Genomic DNA, 18,870 nt, shown 5'->3' with positions numbered 1-18,870 from the left:
TTTCTTTCTGTTCTTATATTTACGTTGTTTATTAAATTACTCTAAAATAAATTAAAAAGTTAATAATTATTAACTTTGTTAATGCGACATGAATGCCACATCAGAAATTAATTATTATTTTTTTATAAAAATCAAAAAATAATTTTTAAAAATTAAAATTTATTTTAAAAGGTATAAAAATATTTTTATTTTTTTTAAAAAAAATCATTAATTATTGATGTGCTATACACGTGAATTCCACGTCAACAAAGTTAATAAATGTTAACTCTTCCATCCATTTGGGATAATTTGATAAACAATGCAAATTCAAGGACTAAAAAGGGATAAAAATAAAATGAAGAACTAAAATGACTTTTTTTTTTAAAAAAAAGTTAAATGGTTAAATAAGTTATTATACCAAAAATATAAATATATATTCAAAATAAATATATTTATTATTTTTATCTTTTTCATCTATTCTTATATAAGTATTTTATTAAATTGTTATCATAAATTACTTAAAACTTATTTTTTAATAAAAAATTTAATATGAATATATAATGTGTTTTTATCTTTTACTATTTTTATATTAAAGGTTTAAATAGAATAATGTCTCAGGATTGACATAAGCCTAAATAACTTTTAATTATAAACACTTTACCATTTCACCTATAACTCAATTATTATTTTTTTATAAATATAATTTTAATATTATATTTTTGTTTCACTTATATCGTGTGCGTAACAAAATCTAGTATGATTGAAAGATATGTTTTACATTCATGTTTGAATTATATTAGATATGGTTAGCAAGATATCCTAAATGTTAACGTTTATATCTCCACTCCTAATTATGAAATGAATTATTACTAGTTGAAATTGAATAATTAATTAATTAGTGTCACAATCCACAAAAATGATATAATTCATACTTAATGTTTAGGTGTACGACAGATATGTAACCTAATAGTCTTTCATACCACATCAAAACATAAGTTATCTTCACTCTTAAAAATTATTGTTCTTCTCTTATTTATATTTCTCCACTTATGGTGGTGAGAAAATTTATTATGACCACTCCTTTTTATGATTATAAAGCCACTTACGACTTTCAAATTCATTATATGTTGTTACTATTAAGGCTGTTATTCTTTAAATTCGACAACAATAACAAAAATAATTTTTTTAACATTAATTTCATTATAGGTTCTTATTATATTTACTCTTTTTGATATAGTACTTAAAACTATCCATTGTTTAATATATGCAATGAGCACTTTTAAAAATAATAGACTTAATGATAAATTTGGCTACCAACTTTTATGTGTTTTGTTAAAATGACCCTAATTGTATTTTTAAGTCTTTTTTTGCCGTCAACCTTTATTCGTTTTTTCAATCCGCTTTTCTAATAGATTTAATGAATAAATTCAAGGTTTTAATTTTTCTTTTCTTTCAAAAGGTTTCAATCTTTCATAAGTTTGTTTACTGAGAAGTTTTTCTACTGAGTTAATTTTTTTTAGATAATTATGTTTACTTTCTTTAAATTAAGAGTTATTTTTTTTAATTTAATGTATTTTTTATTCATTTAATTATTTTCCACATGTAATTACCTTATTGGGTTATCTAAGTAATAAATTATACCGCATTAAAAATATTCCACATGAAATTCCACATCATCCAAGTTAACTTTTTTAACGATACTTTTATCAAATATGTTAAAAAACAATTTGAAAAAAAAATACAAAAGTTGGAGGCCAAAAAAGGCTCAAAAATAAAATTAGGGCCATTTTAACAAAACGTGTAAACATTAGTGACCAAATTTGTCATTAAACCAAAATAGAAACAAATTCACGAGTTGAACAAAATATTTACTTATTATTTACAATATAAAAAATAAAAATTTCAATGTACTAAGAAACCAATTTTAAATTAATAACTATTACTGAATATATTTAAATAATCAAAGCAAATTAATTGGAAGTCGCTAAAAATAGGTTGAAATAATATGAAGATAATACTCAAGCAAAGTTATTATAAAAATTAGGAATGTAAAATAAAACAAAATTAATGTAAGCCTATGAGATTAACTTGTACTCAAATATATAATAAAAATGTTTATCATTAAATTAGAGCTACGGTGGAGATGGATTGTCACAAATACATTATATTAAGGCTTCCTTTGGCTTGAGGTTTTGAGGCAGTGAGGCACGTTTTGAAGGAAAAGATAGTGCCAAACTCACTGTTGTGTTGTTTGGTTTAGAGTGTCAGTGCAGTGAGGTTTCTTTTCCACCACACTGATCAGCTGATTTACAGCAGGAGAAATCAACAGCAGTGGAGGGCTAAACTGAGCAGTTGGCACTGTAACAGACAAAAATAGCCTTACTTTTATTTATTATTTTACCATTTTATCCTTGAAAATTAAGTTAATTTCTTTCCCAATCTACAGAAAACCCTGCTCTTCAACTCCTGCTCTTCAATTGACAGTAACAAAACTCCACCAACAGCACAGCAGACTCTCAAAAAAGCTCTATTTTTCTACTCATCCTATCAATCTTGTTCTCAACTTTGATCTGGTAAGTCAAAACCCTTCTTTTTCTACTCTATATATGTGTTTGGATTGTATCAAAGTAGTTTCTGTTTTTCCTTCTCATCTTGTTCTTAGGAGACTCAAAGAATATTTGTGTTCATACACAAATCCATATGTTCTTTCTCTATTATTTTTTTACCTCTACTTCTCGTTGAAGAGATTAAACATAATTGATGATTTCATTCAGCATACCAGCTTTGCCTGTGATTTTGTTATATCCTGGTACTAAATCTTGCAGATACTTCATTCTTTCACTGATTTTCTCCCTTCTAACCTATATAAATCAACATAATTAAAACATTATTATCTAATGAAAGAGACCTGATAAAATAAGAAAACAAATCGGTAATAATACCATCCATATTCATGTCTCCAGCAATGCTGTATTCATGTCTCAAACCCTCAAAAACTAAAACTATCAAAAACAAAACAAAGCACAACGAAACAAACGAAACAACAAAAGCTTGTAGTAATATGAACAAGTTTAGGCAGGTTTGCTATATGACTTCATGCCTAACACGAGTTCATCGTGAGGGGGTTAGTACCATATACCATATACCATATACCATATATCACAAGCATATATGATCTTATAATTCCTTATTTTATCCAAGGGAATTTTTGGTACTTTGGGGAAGAAAGAAATCAAACAGTCATGGCCTGCATCACCTGATAAAAGGAATTTTATCCCATTCCTCTTAGCATCAATCCAACCTAGTAGGTGCAAGAAGATATTATCATTAAAAAAATAAAATTTGCACATTCATAATTAACTTGAACAAATGACTAAACAATTATATGTACAAATTCATTTTTGAATATTATCATTAAAAAATAAAATTTAATCAAAAAAAGCTATGAAAGTTATTAAAAATAAAATTATTAATGATTATTAATAATTTCTAAAATATATCAAAATATAAAAAAATGCTAAAACTATCCCAAAACAATTTCAATCACATAGGTAGGTTACCAAATTCATCCATACCTGTTAAAAGATGACCTATGCTTTGTAAAAGATAACAAAATTCTCTCATCACAAAATTACAGCAAAGATATGGGCATACAACCAAGCAAATATGTATATGGGCAAAATTTTGCTGTCTTTTGAGTCTTTTCACCATCCAACCATTCATTAATATGTTTCTTATTAAACTGGTGATAACAATTGATTAATACTTGAATTTTTTAGTTGGTTTCTTATTGAAAAAATATATATACACACATACATAAATGCAAATACCTTGGCGTAATAGTCCTTCCAGACCCTACGAGCAATCTGATGACCACCCAAATCAAAGGCCTTGAATTTGATCATTCCTATGCTTAGTTCTTTCAATGTTGGGTTCTGTGTTGGCTGATGCTGAACTAGTCTCTGCAATTTTCAAATTCCAATACTCCTAAATACTTGTCATGAGTCTGATTAACTCCCAAAAAAATTGATGAACATGCAAATTCTAGACTAAAATCACTTAAGTTATATTTATGACCAGCATAAATACCACAAGAACAGGAGATAGGAGAGTGCAACAAGAGTAACTGCAAGTTAATATTAGAGGAAATGCATATTCCTTCTCTCACAAATGTGCCCAATAATCTTTTGATATCCAATGTCAAGAGAATAAATGACTACTTATGCCAATACCTTCGACGCTTCAAGCATGTTGGTATCAAAAATCTATTTAAAGGTATCCCAGCTTTCCTCTGTTAAGAACTGGTGTGCTTTAACTGCACTAGAACCACATCAGCACATGCAATATCATAATATAAGAGAACCATATAAGACACACATGAATGTCAGTATAAAGCATTCAATAGAACAAATAAGACTTGAATCAGACACAATCAAACCCATATAATCAGAAGAATTAGATTTGGGAAATGGAGAGAGTTGAACTCTCAGCTCCTCCAAGAGCGACAGTATGCTGAACTGTCTGTCAAAACCTTTTGACAACACTCCCATTGCAATAAAAAGAGGATTATATAGTGGGTTGTGAAGTCACCAAATAAGCTGACAGTGGTATTACCCCATAATCCTCCTTTTAAACTTTCTTTTAAATGAAAATGTACTGATGAAACATATACAGAGATACCTGAAGTCATAATCAGGATACATGTGATAAAGGGTAAGCACTAGATAAATCAATGTCTTTCGACTGAAATGCACAATAAAAATCTGGTCAAAAGTCATGAGTGAACAGAAATCAAACTACCTAAAACTGAATATAAAAATCTGCTCGCATAACGCCTTAACCTCCTCCTCCGACAGTGGCTTACAATTCATCAGCTGCTCGATTTAAAGGTCTAGGTCTCCTGTTGATGACATACTTTCAGCTCTTCCACCGTCCGGTCACTTGATCCTCCTCCTCCCCCTTCTCCTTCACCATTGACCGTATATCGAGAAAATAAATTAATTAATAATTAAACAAATGAAAAGTGGTTGCATCAGTTAATTTCAATCTTTGAAGCATAATGGATTTATTTTGCCTATGCCAATCTTACAAAGAACGAAAAAGCTTTTTCTTTCTTTTTTTTATCCCCTCGGTGGCTCCGCCGAGTCAAATTCCTGTGAAATTACAAGTGTCAATTTGTTGCTTTTCTTTGAACATAAACCTTTTATCTGTTTTATTATTATTCTTTTTCGGCATAATAACCTTTTTACTCCTCCAACTTTAGAAGAAAATTTATTTGAGTATTTTAATTTATAGTTTTTGTCAAATCATTCTAAAATAAAAAAAAAATTAGCATTTGTTAATTTTATTGACATGCATACATGTAGATTACCACATAGACAACTCATATTAAATAAACATATCAGTGCTTGTAGCCAAAGGCCCAAAGGCCCAGTATTTATTTGACAGAAACATGAAGAAATTGTATTGTAGATAGATTTTTAAGCAATAAACATGAACCAATGCTTCTTGCAGATTTTTTCTTTAATTTTATCAGTTTGCCCCAGAGACTTAAGTCTGATATCCATATAAATATGTCTTGTGTCCAAGAGAATCAGAAATGGAGTAAATATGAGACTTGAATATTATATTTTTGTTGCATTCATTTCCCCTTGTTCCATTAAGTTGAAGCTTCAATTAAGGTGCCAGTTTTTTTTGGGTGTGGCTAGATAAAGATTAGCATTGGGAGACGTCTAATATAACTTATAGACTGTATATTTTCTCTATGCTTCTTGGTGAATGCTAGCACATTGACTAAATTATATCAATGACAATAGATGGTAAAGACACGAAATTTTACGGAGGGAGATAGCAGCTTAGCAACAAAAGTTGTTTGGGATGATGAGATGACGTTGATATTTTGTGAACCTTGCGTGAATGAAGTCAATGCTGGTAATAGACTGACAACTCATCTAAACTCAAAAGGATGGGAAAATGTCATTGCTCTTTTTCAAGCAAAAACACAAAAAAATTATGGAAAACCTCAATTGAAAAATAAGTGGGATACATTAAAAAAGGAATGGAGGTTATGGAGGGAGTTGCTTAAGGAATCTATAGGTATTGGATGGTGTCTATCTAAAAAGACGGTCGATGCTACCGAAGAATGGTGGGCTACAAAAATACAGGTTAATGTTCACTTTATCATTATTTTAATGCATAAAGTTTATTAAAATTAAAAATTTACAACTATAAAAATCTTAGTATAACATTTAACATGTTATGTAGGAAAATCCTGATTTTAAAGGATTTAAGAAGAAAGGAATTGAACCACGATTGAATGAGTTAATGTGGCAAATGTTTGGGGGCATTGTAGCCACTAGAGAGAACGCATAAGCACCTTTGTCTGGTGTTCTTTCAAGTGGGGTTCCTATGGGAGATGATGTACCTAATGAGGGATTTGGTGATTCAGATGAACATAGTAATGAGAATGAATGTATTCCTCCTGATGAGGTACCATCAAACCCTTCTCATGAAATTCCTAATCGAAGAAAGCAAACACTTGGGGCTGTACACGGTAAAGGAAAAAAATCAAGTTTAAGTAGAAAATCATTAAGAAATACATTAACTACTCAGATTGAGAAATTGTGTGAGAGTATGGCTAGTCCAAGAAAGTCAGTGAATGAAATTATTTTCCCTCACTCTCAATATACTATTTCAAATGCAATGGATGCTTTGCGTGCTCTGGGAGATGAAATTCCAAAAAAATATGAACTGTACTATTTTGCCACCAAAATGTTCCAAATACCGGTGAAACGAGAAGTGTTTTTGAACTTAGATCCAGATGATAGGGTTTGGTGGCTTCGACGTGAGTATGATGAACAAAATCCAATTGTATCATTTTGATCCTTGGTAGCAACATCCTCATTTCCCTTCCAACCATACCCCTGAATTAAGTGAAGAAGCTCAACGAAGAATAGCCACAATTGTTACCCAAGTTGAGAAAAACAAGTATCATGAAGAGGAAGAATATGTGTTAAGCAGTGTATTGGTACACCATGAAACTTATTTCACTATGCAACCGCGTATGGATTCAAATTATACAGGTCAAATGTGGGTGGACGAAGTATTAAATGGGCACGATGATCGTTGCATGAATAGTTTTAGGATGCCAAAAGATATATTTCACAGCTTGTTGCATGATTGCAAACAAATTATGGCTTAAAGAATGGGAAAGTATCGGCGATGGAGAAGATAGCATTATCATTGTACATTCTTGGAAATAGAGAATTTCAAATGCAACAGAGCGATTTCAACGATCTGGGGAAACTGTTAGTCGAATTTTTATTGATATGTTGCATATATTTGCTCGAATGGGAATAGACACGATTAAACCCACTGAAGGTCAATTCGAGGAAGTACCGAACCATATTCGACATGATACAAGATATTGGCCTCATTTTAAGGTAATATTTACACAATCTTTATATTTTTAAAATATAAATTATTTCTAACTTTTATCTTATTACTTGTATTTTTTTTAAAGGATTGTATTGGGGCCATAGATGGAACACACATAAAAGCATGCATTTCGCTTCTTGTCAAATACCTTATATCGGACGAAAAGGTGAACCAACTCAAAATATTATGGCAGTTTGTAACTTCAACATGTGCTTTATTTTTGCATTTCCTGGTTGGGAAGGAACAGCACATGATAGTAGAATTTTTTTGCAAGCACTTAGAAAACAAGAGTTGAAGTTTCCACACCCTCCACCAGGTTGAACTTTAATTTTTTAATTACTTTTTACATAAAAAAATATTAAAATATTAAAATTATTTTTAAACTTGATATTATGTTTTACTTTTTTGTAGGAAAATATTATCTTGTAGATTCAGGATATCCACAAATGGCAGGTTTTCTAGGTCCATATAGGGGGAACGATATCATTTACCTGATTTTCGTCGAGGTAATAATCAAGTATCTGGAAAAAAGAAATCTTTAATCATGCCCATTCTTCGTTACGCTCTGTGATTGAACGAACATTTGGAGTGTGGAAAAAAATTGGCCAATATTAAGAGATATTCCAAGTTATTCATTCAACAAGCAAGTTTTAATAGTTATTGCAACAATGGTTTTGCATAATTACATTCGAAGACATGCTTGGTCAAATGATGAGGATTTTCGAGAATTTGAGAATATACCTGACATGCCAGTCTCTTCAAGCCAATTTGACAGAGGTGAATCGAGTTCTTCTAACAGAGAAAGTGACCTTGAAATCACGATATTAAGGGAAACCATTGCAACTAGTTTAATGAATCCATATTTGTAAAAACATTTTGTATCATAACCTAATTTCTACTAATAATGAAACTTGTTATATCTTATGTTATTATATTTTTTATTAAAAATAATCTGTTTAAATACTTCAAAATTTGATCCAAGTATAATGTTACTATTTCTGAAAATAATATTTATTATTGTTATAAAAAAATATTTAACTATAAAAAATTAAAAATAATTATCATTTTATCTAATAAATAATTTAAATTAATTATATAATTCATTAAAATATTAGAAGATACATTTTAATATTTTATTAAATAAATTTATAAATTCATATATTTTAATAATTTTAAAAAAAGTAAAATAATTTAAAAAACTTATATTATATATCAATTCTAATCTAATGTCTTAATAGTCATTTTTTATTCTCACCTCACCGCTACAGCTGCATTTGAATCCAAACACACACTCCACTATTGTTTCTAATCTCACCGCTACAGTATACAATCTCACCGCCACCGCTGTTTTTAACCTCACCAGAAGTAAACACACCGCCCATCCAAACTAGCCCTAAGTCTTTACACCCTAGCACCAATAATTATTGATGATTGATCCTTCACGTTAAATGGTGGTGTATAGTGCGACTTTTGTACTGCATTTGATTTGCTTGATAATCCTTCCCAGCATACACAATACTTAAAGGTAGTTGAGATTGAATGCTTTCACAATTGTGCTATGTTATGAAATAAAGAGAAAAAGAACAAAGAAATAAAAGAAAATGTATGAACCATGTTTCTTCAAAATCTATACTTGTAGACCTGTAATTTACAAGATGGTTAGGCCTTGCTTATCAGTGCAGGCCCAAGATATGACACAAACAGCTAATTGTAAACAAAGGGAATCCAAAAGTCAGCCACTTGACTTGAGGAGTTGTCTACTGGCTATCATCAAAGGATATTACAAGGCAAAGCAATCACCTAGGAATGGATCTGTGGTTCTCATGTTTGGGGTGGGGTCTTCTCTTACCCTTCCTTTCTGACCTAACCAAACCTCATTTCTTCTCCATTCAACACCTTCAGCACTCTCTCCTTCAGGTAATTTTTCTATTCTCATCCATGTTTTTTTTGTTAAAAAAAAAAACACACTAAAATTCCCAATTTTGTATTAGGATAGGGTTTGGGGTTTGCTTGATTTCACATTCCAGGTTCAAGAGATTGATAATCAAAGTAAAGGGTTTCAAATAATAGGCATTTTAAGCCCTATTATTGTTGCATTTTTAGGTAATCAATCCTCCAAGGGCCAATTTATTTGTTTGTAAGTAGGTTTACATAAGGGTGCATGTGGGGGCTCCTAAGTATTGGATTTATATGCTTTCCAGCTGCAATTTCAAAACAACGGTGAAAAATTGTGGGATTGTCGTCCATACTGGTTGTCATTTCTAAACCAATGCCTTCTAAATACTAAGTTCTTAGAGTGATTTTCCTTCCTAATTATCATGGAGCTTCTTGTTAAAGAATACAATGGAAATTCTATTGCTTAAAGTGCTTCAAAATGAATTGAAGTATCTTCCATGGGTTACCTAGCAGTTTGGAGTTTTGACCTTTTTCTGGTGGACTGTCTATTTCAGTTGTTCTTTAGTACAATTTAACATGAACGAATCCCTGGATGCTAACTTATAACAAGAAGTTCCATCAGTAGGATAATTTTAGTTACTATACAGTCAAAGTAGTGTATTCAATTGCTTGTTCTTCCTTCCTGCTGTACCTCTAAACCTAGTGGTTTTAAGGCAGCCTAAATTGAACTCTATGAAACTTAATATGATGTAGCCAGAAAAAGTAGATTACTAAATACATGATCTGAATGTTCAACGACTTTATATCACTTGAGGTAGTTTGTGGTTTTAGTTAAATGGAGATCTAGCTGTTTTGAGTTTGCTGGGTTTTTCTGAACCTAATTGGATATAACATGTAAGATATCATAGTGCTAATTGCATAACTCGTGACATTCTTGGGCATAATTTAGCAGTATTGGTATGATTTTGAGTATGACCCTTCTCTCTAAATTGTTCAGACTTTGTTGGCTATTTTGTTTCATAGCAGTTCTCATTTCTCTGATAGTGCAGGGATGCTGGGAAATTCGTTAGCTTCGTCTTTGTTGACATTTGATTCTGCTACCTCTTGTTTTTGTGTTGTAAGTTTCATCAATCTCACATCTCATCCTAGAAGTATCAGACATAGTGTATCATGGATGCTTTTCATTTTTATTATTGTTGGCCCTCTAGGCAAAGAGTACATTATAAAACTTATGAAAAATCTGTTCTGCTAATGCCTACTTTATTCGGGTTTCCATGTTAGTGGTGTTTCTTAAGTAGTAACAATAACTTATATGTCAATAGCATGTGATAGAAACAATATATCGATGCTTCAATCTCTTTAAAATGATAAAAGGTCCACTATCCCAGTAAGAAGAGTTGTTTATGTTGCTCGATTTGCCACCATTTGAAACAAAGATGAAAATAAGATCAAGTTAGAATTAAGAGATGACACAACAGTTAATTCATTTTGATAATTAGAACAATGTGAAGTTTTGTATGTGTGATTCGTACATATAACCTAATAGGTATACAATATTTGGAAGTTTAATTCAAATCTTGGTTTTGTTTATTTCCATGAATTCTTGATGCAGCCTGATGCTGCAACATCTGCACCAAATATTGTACCATTCAGCGTAACCTTCTCAAGTAGGCTCCCACAGACAGTGATAAGGAGAGTTGGTAGCTCCCATTTTTCTCCTCATAAATGGGCAATAAATGTAAACACAGAGGGAAAGACATGGGAAGCATGCAGGCAAGCGTTGTCGGCATTTGGTTTCAGCAATGAGGAGGAAGACAAGATACTTGGAAAGGCATTCGGGCTCGTCCACTCCCCGTATTGGGGTGAAGAACGCAAGAAGGAAGAACCAAGGTTCGAAATCGTTAATGAAATATTAGAATATCTGAGAAGCCTAGGTCTGTCAGACGATGATCTGCGCAAATTGCTGAAGAAATTTCCTGAAGTTCTTGGATGTGATATCGAACACGAGTTGAGAACAAATGTACAGATACTGGAAAAGGATTGGGGAATAAAAGGTAAATCTCTTAAAAATCTTCTTCTTAGGAATCCCAAAGTGTTGGGTTACAATGTGGATTGTAAGGGAGATTGTATGGCGCAATGTACTCGATGCTGGGTGAGGTTCTAGCCTTCTTAAAATTGAATATATATATTTCATACGAAGGGAGCATATAGATGTGGTGGTGTTAATTTTTAAGCTCCATGTGATTCTTCAATAATTGAATGTAGTCTAAGCTACCTTTTGCCTCTTGATATCTATTAACCTAATCTTATGTTTGGGTACAAGTGACCATAAAAGTATGGAATTCTATTTACTAAATTCACTATAATTATCATTTCTTAATCTGATCAAAACAGAGTATGATGGGGTATATCTGGTGTAAAAGTATGGGAGAATCGTGTTTAAATAAGGTGGAAATGGTAGAGAGGCCATAGGGTCAATTATCTAACATTTTAATTGCTCAAAGTAGAAGGCCTTGTAAGGAAATTAAACCTTAGAGTTGGAGGATGTGTATTATATGATTGTTATGAGCTAAGGACTTGAAGAATAATTGCACCTTTTAGTTAAGGGACTTGAGCTTGGCAAAGAATAGCAATTTGACCATTTCTTTTCCAAGGTTGGTGGACGGTGACAAAGTGGCTCTTTAACCATAAGAATAACAAATTCAACAAGGTTATATAGAATGAGAAACTGGCATGGCAAGTGTTTGTTCTAGGTGTCTTAAGCAATGGAAGCCCAAATTTCATTCTCCATGCAAGAGACAATCGGTGGAGTGAGGGGGCCTAAGCAAAGAAATCATTTTGGTTTTGTTTGACTATTTTGGGTGAGATGAGAGAGAGAAAAACAATAGCAAATTTGAGAAATGAAACCGATGGCTGACAATCTTTAAGAAAATTTAATTCAATGGCTAAAAAGAGGTCTCTATCTTATCTTGGTAATAAGAAAAAAGAATTAATATATTAGTGGTTGAAAACTTGGCAAGATGCCGATACTTGTGGAAGGTTAAATCGATAAGTTTTGGCAATGGATCAGTTTGTAATATAGTCGATATTATGTGCTATAATATTCATTAAAATTCAATCCTAAAGGTTAATAACTTATTAAATATGGTACTTATGAAAGATGGCTTAATGAATGAGTCAATTGATAATAAGAATGGCTATGTGACTAAGTACTCTTTCTAAAGATATTAATTTGGTAAATTGAAATTTTAGTTTAGAGCACCACTAAGTAATTCAATTGGCCTGGAACTTTGTTTTTCCTCACATAAGTTGTAGATTGATGGTGAAGGCGGCTGTTGACACCATTTTTGATGAAAACGGGGTCGACTTGGGTTTTGATGAAAACGAAAAAACGGGAGTCGCCACCAATCCTTTTTGGGGTGTGATTGGGTCACCTTGGAAAGAGGTTGTTTTTAATAAATAATTTGATCTTATTAAAACAACGGTTTTGGTCTACGAAATTTAGGAAACGGGTTCGGGAGTCGGTTACGTACGAGGAAGGGTTAGCACCCTCGTAACGCCCAGAAATTGGTACCTAGTTGATTATCTAATGTCTTGATGTCGAAAATTGAGAACTTGAAAGAATTAAAAAAATACGATCCTAGCATTAAAGTTTTGGAAAAAGAAGTATATTTCACGTTAATCGAGGAAGAGAATCATATCCAGTAAGTTAGAATACAATGTCTCAAACTCCCGATACGCGAATAAAAAATGCTTATTTAAAAGATATTTTAGCCATCTCGGATTTAAAATGAGATCACGACCAGTAAGTTAGGACGCGACTCTTTTTAAGATCCCGAGATCATTTAAAATTTGAGCTTGAAAAGGTTCGTGCATTTAGATTTATCGAGGAAAACGAAACCCAGTAAGTTAGGGCACGATTTTCTCGATTCCAAACACGAAATGTTATTTTTTTGAAAAAATAAATTTTGTTATATCGAGTAAAAATAAAGCACAAAATCATAGTGAAAGCAAATTACATTATTTATGCATAGCAAGATCATAATGAACATGAAAATATAAAAACGATGCAAACAATAGCAATTAATTTGAACGATCAAATTTATAACATACAAAATAACACAATATAAAAAAACGAATAAATTTAAATCATCCATTCAAAATAATGACAAAAATGAAATAAATAAATAGCAAATACAATTAGGTATAAAAGATATATATAGACATGAGCTAAAATATGTGTATATATGAATTAATAAAATATATAAAGTATATTTTAATAAAATAAATTAATACGTATATATAAAAACATGTACATATATGTAGATGTATAAAACTAATGGAATACGAAAATAAAGAAATACATATAAAAAGTAAGTGTATACATATTGTAAAGTAAAAGAAAAAAATATATATGTACCAATTAAAGTTTCAAAATATGAAAATATACATATGTATACAAATAAATACGTTAATTTATATACATGTTGAAAATATATTGAAAAGGTGTATGTATGTGGATTTTAAAAATATATAAAAGTATATTTTAAACTATAAAGATTATATATATATGTATATATTTATAAGAATGAAAACATGTATATAGATCTATAGATATGTACATAAGTTATAAAATGTATGAAAATATATAAGTATATATATATTATAAGAATAGTGCATGTATGTCATACAAATATATGCATATATATATATATACGTACCAAAGGGTTTAAATAAAATAAATAAAAATAAATAGGAAGAAATAATAATAATGATAATAATAATAATAATAATAAATCTATTGAGAAAATATAAAAACAATAAAAGGACTAAACTAAAGATCTAAACGAAATTCGGGGTCAAAACATAAATAAATTAAAGCGGAGAGACTATTCTGAATGCGCATAGAAAAAGCGGAGGACTGGATGGGAAATAACCCTTGTCGATTAAACGACACAGTTCCAACGAAGTCAATGCGCATAGTCCAGGGACCGAACTGAAACAGAAGCAGAAATCGATGCCAAAATTGCAAATATAAAAAGAAGACCGCATTAAAAGATAAGAAATGCTGAGGGACCAAGGCAGGAATTATCCCAGGAGTCAAAAACGCGCGGGTCAGAGCTCCATACGGCGCCGTTTTGGAGCTACTGATCAGACTCCAAACGGCGTCGTTTCACACCATACAATAGCCCCCCCCCAAAACCTAATCTGGTAGCCCACACTCGTCCTTTAACAAAAAAAAGAAACAAAGAAAACAGAGAGCCAAATGCTCTCTCCTCTGCGCCGTTCCGACAACAGGCCACTCGAGAGCCCCCCCCCTCGCCTTCGCCTACTCAACTCCAACTTACCAGGAGGAGAAGAAGGCTTCATCGGCGCCGTTTCTTAAACAATGATGGCGTTCAAACGGCCCTCGACCTTAGCCCGTTCTCCGATGGCGACGAGGAGGGCCAAGATCGCGACCACCAGGTAATCTCCCTCCCTTTTAAACTTTGTTTTTTTTTGTTCTTTTTCTAAGATGAATCAAAATCAAAACCGAAAAGAAAACCCAAAAAAAGAAAAAGAAAAACGGAAGAAACCAGTGAGCTTTTCGAAAATCACCTTTCTTTTTTATTGATTTCCTGTTTTTTGATACAATATCCACCTCCTCCTCCTTTTAGATTCCAGAAAAGGGCCTTTTATACCCAAGATAAAACAAAAAAAGTATTACAATCTAAATGTATTTTTTTTATCTGCTGTTGTTTTCTATTTTTGCGTTTTTGTGTCCTCTGTTGCTTTGTGTTGCAGGTGTTGATGGAGCTAGTAGGTGCGGATGGGACGCGACAAATGATGGTGGCGTAGAGGGTCGAGGGTGCGGGGTACGGCGACGGCGCCAGAAGGCCGAAGGTCTAAAGACCATAGATGCGGCGCTAGGGTTTCTTTTCTGAAACCCTAGCTTAGCTTTGAGGGGATTGGGTCAGTTGGGTCTTGTTTTGGGCTCCGGGTTAGGTTTAGGTGGGCCTTGGGTGTTTTATTCGGGTTGGTTTTGGGTAGCGGGCCACCGGGTAAATGGGCCTGCAACAGCTGCCCCTCTTTGCTCATTGTCGTGTAACGAGAATAGAGCAAAGACCAAGAAAGGCCAATTTTGCCCGGTCGCCTGTTTTGGACTCGTCGTGGTGCTTTTCTTCTAGCAGCTTCACTCTAGTCCACTGTGTCTTGTTGCTTCGATCTACTGCACTTCAGGGAGATCTGACTTGTAGCTTCAATCTTCTTTTGCAGCAACTTTATGGGGACGAGATTTGTGGTTTTATTCTATTCCACTGCATCTTCAGGGAAATAAGACCTGATGCGATCTACTCTGCTGTAACCTCAGAGAGATAAGATCCTTTATTTTAATCCGCTCCACTGTAACTTCAGGGAGATAGGATAGTGTCTTCGATCTGCTCCGCTGTAATCTCAGGGAGATAAGATCCTTTATTTTAATCCGCTCCACTGTAATTTCAGGGAGATAGGATTTCTAGCCTCGATCTGCTCCACTGTAACCTCAGGGAGATAAGATCTGAAATTTTTAGTCTGTTCCACTGTAATCTCAGGGAGATAGGATAGTGTCTTCGATCTGCTCCGCTGTAATCTCAGGGAGATAAGATCCTTTATTTTAATCCGCTCCACTGTAACTTCAGGGAGATAGGATTTCTGTATTCAATCTGCTCCGCTGTAATCTCAGGGAGATAAGATCTGCAGTTCTTTGGTCTGTTCCACCGTAATCTCAGGGGAATAAGACCTTTTATAATGACCCTAATTATGCTTAATGATTAAGATGACATTATCAAAATGAAACAAATGCTCCTAACTAGATGTGTATGAATGACATGCAACATGTCATGAAAACGATTCCTTAATGCTTAGGTTATCATCACACAAAAGCTTATTAAGGCTTTATCACTGACGCGCTACACCGCCTTCTTGCTCGGTTAGCATATCCGAAGAAACACTTAATCTGATTGCCCCCCACTGTGCACGTCAAAGTTCAATCCACTGGGACATAAAATTTGTACCATCAATCTCCCATTGTAACCCAAGGGTGGAAAGGTATGGCTTTTCTCAATCTCCTCCTATCGCAATTCACTGACATTGAACGAAACTCTTTGGTCCTTTACCTCATCCCCAAGGTGTCATACCAAATGCTCATGCACAAATGCAAAATTTTCTTCCCCTAGAAGACCTTTTCTTCTTGTCTGGTAAACATCGTTTTTTGGTTCATTGAAGCTTTGCCACCGACACGACATCTTGTCATTTTGTTCAATCAATGTTTAGACAACAAAATCTGAAAAGGTAGTCTTTAACTTAGACTCTTCCTTTTTAGATATTTCCCACCTTTAAAATTGGCGTGTTCTAAACAATAGTCCTGTTTCAGGTTCCTATATTATTTAGAACTTTTCAGAGTAATATGCAAAACTTCCTTTGTGAATGTTTTATTAGTCCATTAATCATTATTCCAATGCAACATGTTTGCAAAAGGTCATAACAATGGATAAAGAATAAAGTTGGTTCTGATCATAACCTAAATAAACATCAAAGATGGCGGAAGAAAGGTAACAAAGAAGTGTATTGAGAATGTGTATTTTTACAAAAAGAAAGGAAGAAAGAATGTATTTTCAAGAATACACATAAGAACTAGGTGCCCCAGTTATCGCAGATTGAGTTTCTCTGTACAAACTTTCCGAAGACCCTTCTGAGTTTGTCAGGTGTTCAGGAGGTCTGCAATACTCTGTCAATGCTTCAAGACGTTGCATATCCTTTCTTGTTGGTTCAAGTAAAGGAAGATCATCATATCCCCCCCCGATCACAATTTGATCCGCTCAAGTCCTGATGTTCCAATCCTGCCCAATACTTGAGTCGCCCTTTTTGGGTTTTCGACTCAAGCCCTCTTTGGTCTCAAAGTGCCTTTTACGGGTTTTCACCTTAGCCTCTCCAAAGTCCCTTTTTTTTTTTTTTTTAGGAAGCAAAGCGCCCTTCTCGGGTTTCACTTTGGTCCCCCCTTCTTTCAAGTGAAGTATTTCTTGACGGAGTCCGCGTTTACAGGATTTGGTAAACTTTTGCCATCCATCTCGCATAGGATCAAAGCTCCCCCGGAGAATGCCTTCTTTACAACATAAGGGCCTTCCCAATTTGGCATCCATTTTCCTCTAAAATCTTTTTGCATAGGAAGAATCTTTTTTAGTACCAAGTCTCCTTCACGAAATTCTCGGGGGCGAACCTTTTTATTATAGGCTCGCATCATTCGTTTCTGGTACATTTGCCCATGGTGAATAGCCCTTAGCCTCTTTTCCTCTATTAGGTTCAACTGATCGTACCGAGATTGGATCCAATCGGCTTCATCCAACTGTAGCTCAGATAACACCCGTAGAGAAGGGATTTCAACTTCAATGGGTAATACTGCCTCCATTCCATAAACCAGAGAAAAAGGCGTTGCCCCAGTAGAAGTTCTAACAGATGTTCGATAGGCAAGGAGAGCAAATGATAATTTCTCATGCCAATCCTTGTAGGTTTCAGTCATTTTCCCCACAATCCTTTTAATGTTTTTATTGGCCGCCTCCACTGCACCATTCATTTTGGACGATACGGTGATGAGTTATGATGCTTGATTTTAAATTTGCTACAAACTTCAGCTATTGTGCTATTATTCAAGTTCATCGCATTGTCAGATATGATCCTCTCAGGCATTCCATATCGACAAATAATCTCCTTCTTCAAGAATTTGCTAACTACTACTTTCGTGACATTTGCATATGAAGCAGCCTCCACCCACTTGGTAAAGTAATCAATTACTACGAAGATGAAGCGATGCCCATTAGAAGCCTTTGGTGATATTGGCCCAATAACATCCATACCCCACATGGAAAACGGCCAAGGAGAGGTCATGACGTGAAGAGGTGAAGGGGGCGCGTGTATTTTGTCTCCGTAAATCTGGCATTTGTAGCACTTCCTGGTATGATCAATACAATCTCCTTCCATGGTGGGCCAATAGTACCCAAATCTCATGATCTGTCTGGCCATCGTGAAACCACTGGCGTGCGTCCCACAAATACCCTCATGGACTTCTTCCAAAATTTTCTTGGCTTCCACAGCATCCACACATCTTAACAGTACTTGATCCTTCCTTCTTTTATATAACACTTCTCCATCTAAGACATATTCAATGGCTATCTTTCTCAGAGTCCTTTTGTCATTCTCTGTCGCTTGATCAGGGTATTCCTGATTCTTCACATATTGTAGGATACTCTGATACCAAGGACAATCATCTTTTCCCTCCTTCTCAATATTACAGCAATTAGCCGGGGTCTCAGAGATACTCATCTGAACAGGCCTCATTGCCTCAAGTCTATTCACCTGAATCATCGAAGCTAGAGTAGCTAATGCATCAGCCATTTGGTTTTCCTCCCGTGGGAGGTAATAGAAGGTGATATCGTCAAACTCCTCAGCCAATTCAAGAACTAGTTTTCTATAACCGATTAGCTTAGGATCTCTAGTCTCCCACTCCCCTTTGAGTTGGTATATCACCAACGCTGAATCCCCGTATAC

The 18,870-nt window shown here is 33.7% G+C and overlaps 2 protein-coding genes across 16 annotated transcripts; one reads left to right on the top strand and one right to left on the bottom strand.

Annotated features, from left to right (window-relative positions):
• The first annotated feature begins 2,073 nt into the window (after nucleotides 1–2,073).
• Nucleotides 2,074–11,596, top strand: LOC107910500 (uncharacterized). 9 transcript variants are annotated; one of them, XM_041088386.1, is made up of 4 exons: nucleotides 2,074–2,339; nucleotides 2,426–2,552; nucleotides 9,099–9,333; nucleotides 10,925–11,596. In XM_041088386.1, the coding sequence occupies exons 3-4, from the start codon at nucleotides 9,223–9,225 to the stop codon at nucleotides 11,474–11,476; spliced, it is 663 nt and encodes a 220-aa protein (XP_040944320.1). In that variant the 5' UTR covers nucleotides 2,074–2,339; nucleotides 2,426–2,552; nucleotides 9,099–9,222; the 3' UTR covers nucleotides 11,477–11,596. The 9 variants fall into 9 exon arrangements, with proteins under 9 accessions (XP_040944320.1, XP_040944317.1, XP_040944318.1 ...); XM_041088383.1 differs by having other exon boundaries at nucleotides 9,094–9,333; XM_041088384.1 differs by having other exon boundaries at nucleotides 9,080–9,333.
• Nucleotides 2,346–5,156, bottom strand: LOC107910499 (GTP-binding protein SAR1). Of its 7 annotated transcripts, none has more exons than XR_005910164.1 (5): nucleotides 5,069–5,156; nucleotides 4,780–4,944; nucleotides 4,212–4,294; nucleotides 3,810–3,941; nucleotides 2,346–2,840 (listed from the first exon to the last, which is right to left on the bottom strand). XR_005910164.1 is itself a non-coding variant. In XM_016838353.2 (4 exons), the coding sequence occupies exons 2-4, from the start codon at nucleotides 4,227–4,229 to the stop codon at nucleotides 2,727–2,729; spliced, it is 264 nt and encodes an 87-aa protein (XP_016693842.1). In that variant the 5' UTR covers nucleotides 4,230–4,294; nucleotides 4,780–5,156; the 3' UTR covers nucleotides 2,346–2,726. The 7 variants fall into 7 exon arrangements, 3 of the variants coding, with proteins under 3 accessions (XP_016693842.1, XP_016693843.1, XP_040944326.1); XR_005910163.1 differs by lacking the exon at nucleotides 5,069–5,156 and adding an exon at nucleotides 2,922–3,280 and having other exon boundaries at nucleotides 4,212–4,299; nucleotides 4,780–5,051; XR_005910162.1 differs by lacking the exon at nucleotides 2,346–2,840 and adding an exon at nucleotides 2,897–3,280.
• Nucleotides 11,597–18,870: the final 7,274 nt, after the last annotated feature.

This window comes from Gossypium hirsutum, chromosome D02 (genome assembly GCF_007990345.1).
Source record: "Gossypium hirsutum isolate 1008001.06 chromosome D02, Gossypium_hirsutum_v2.1, whole genome shotgun sequence".
Lineage (NCBI taxonomy): Eukaryota > Viridiplantae > Streptophyta > Magnoliopsida > Malvales > Malvaceae > Gossypium > Gossypium hirsutum.
Note: the sequence above shows the minus strand (reverse complement) of the source record. Positions and strands in the feature narration are given on the sequence as shown.

Coding starts and splice junctions, on each gene's coding strand:
- LOC107910499 (XM_016838353.2), bottom strand. Junction 2,841..3,809: donor GGAAGGACTATTACGCCAAG/GTATTTGCATTT, acceptor TGATTTATATAG/GTTAGAAGGGAGAAAATCAG.
- LOC107910500 (XM_041088386.1), top strand. CDS start 9,223: ATGGATCTGTGGTTCTCATGTTTGGGGTGGGGTCTTCTCTTACCCTTC. Junction 9,334..10,924: donor TTCAGCACTCTCTCCTTCAG/GTAATTTTTCTA, acceptor TTCTTGATGCAG/CCTGATGCTGCAACATCTGC.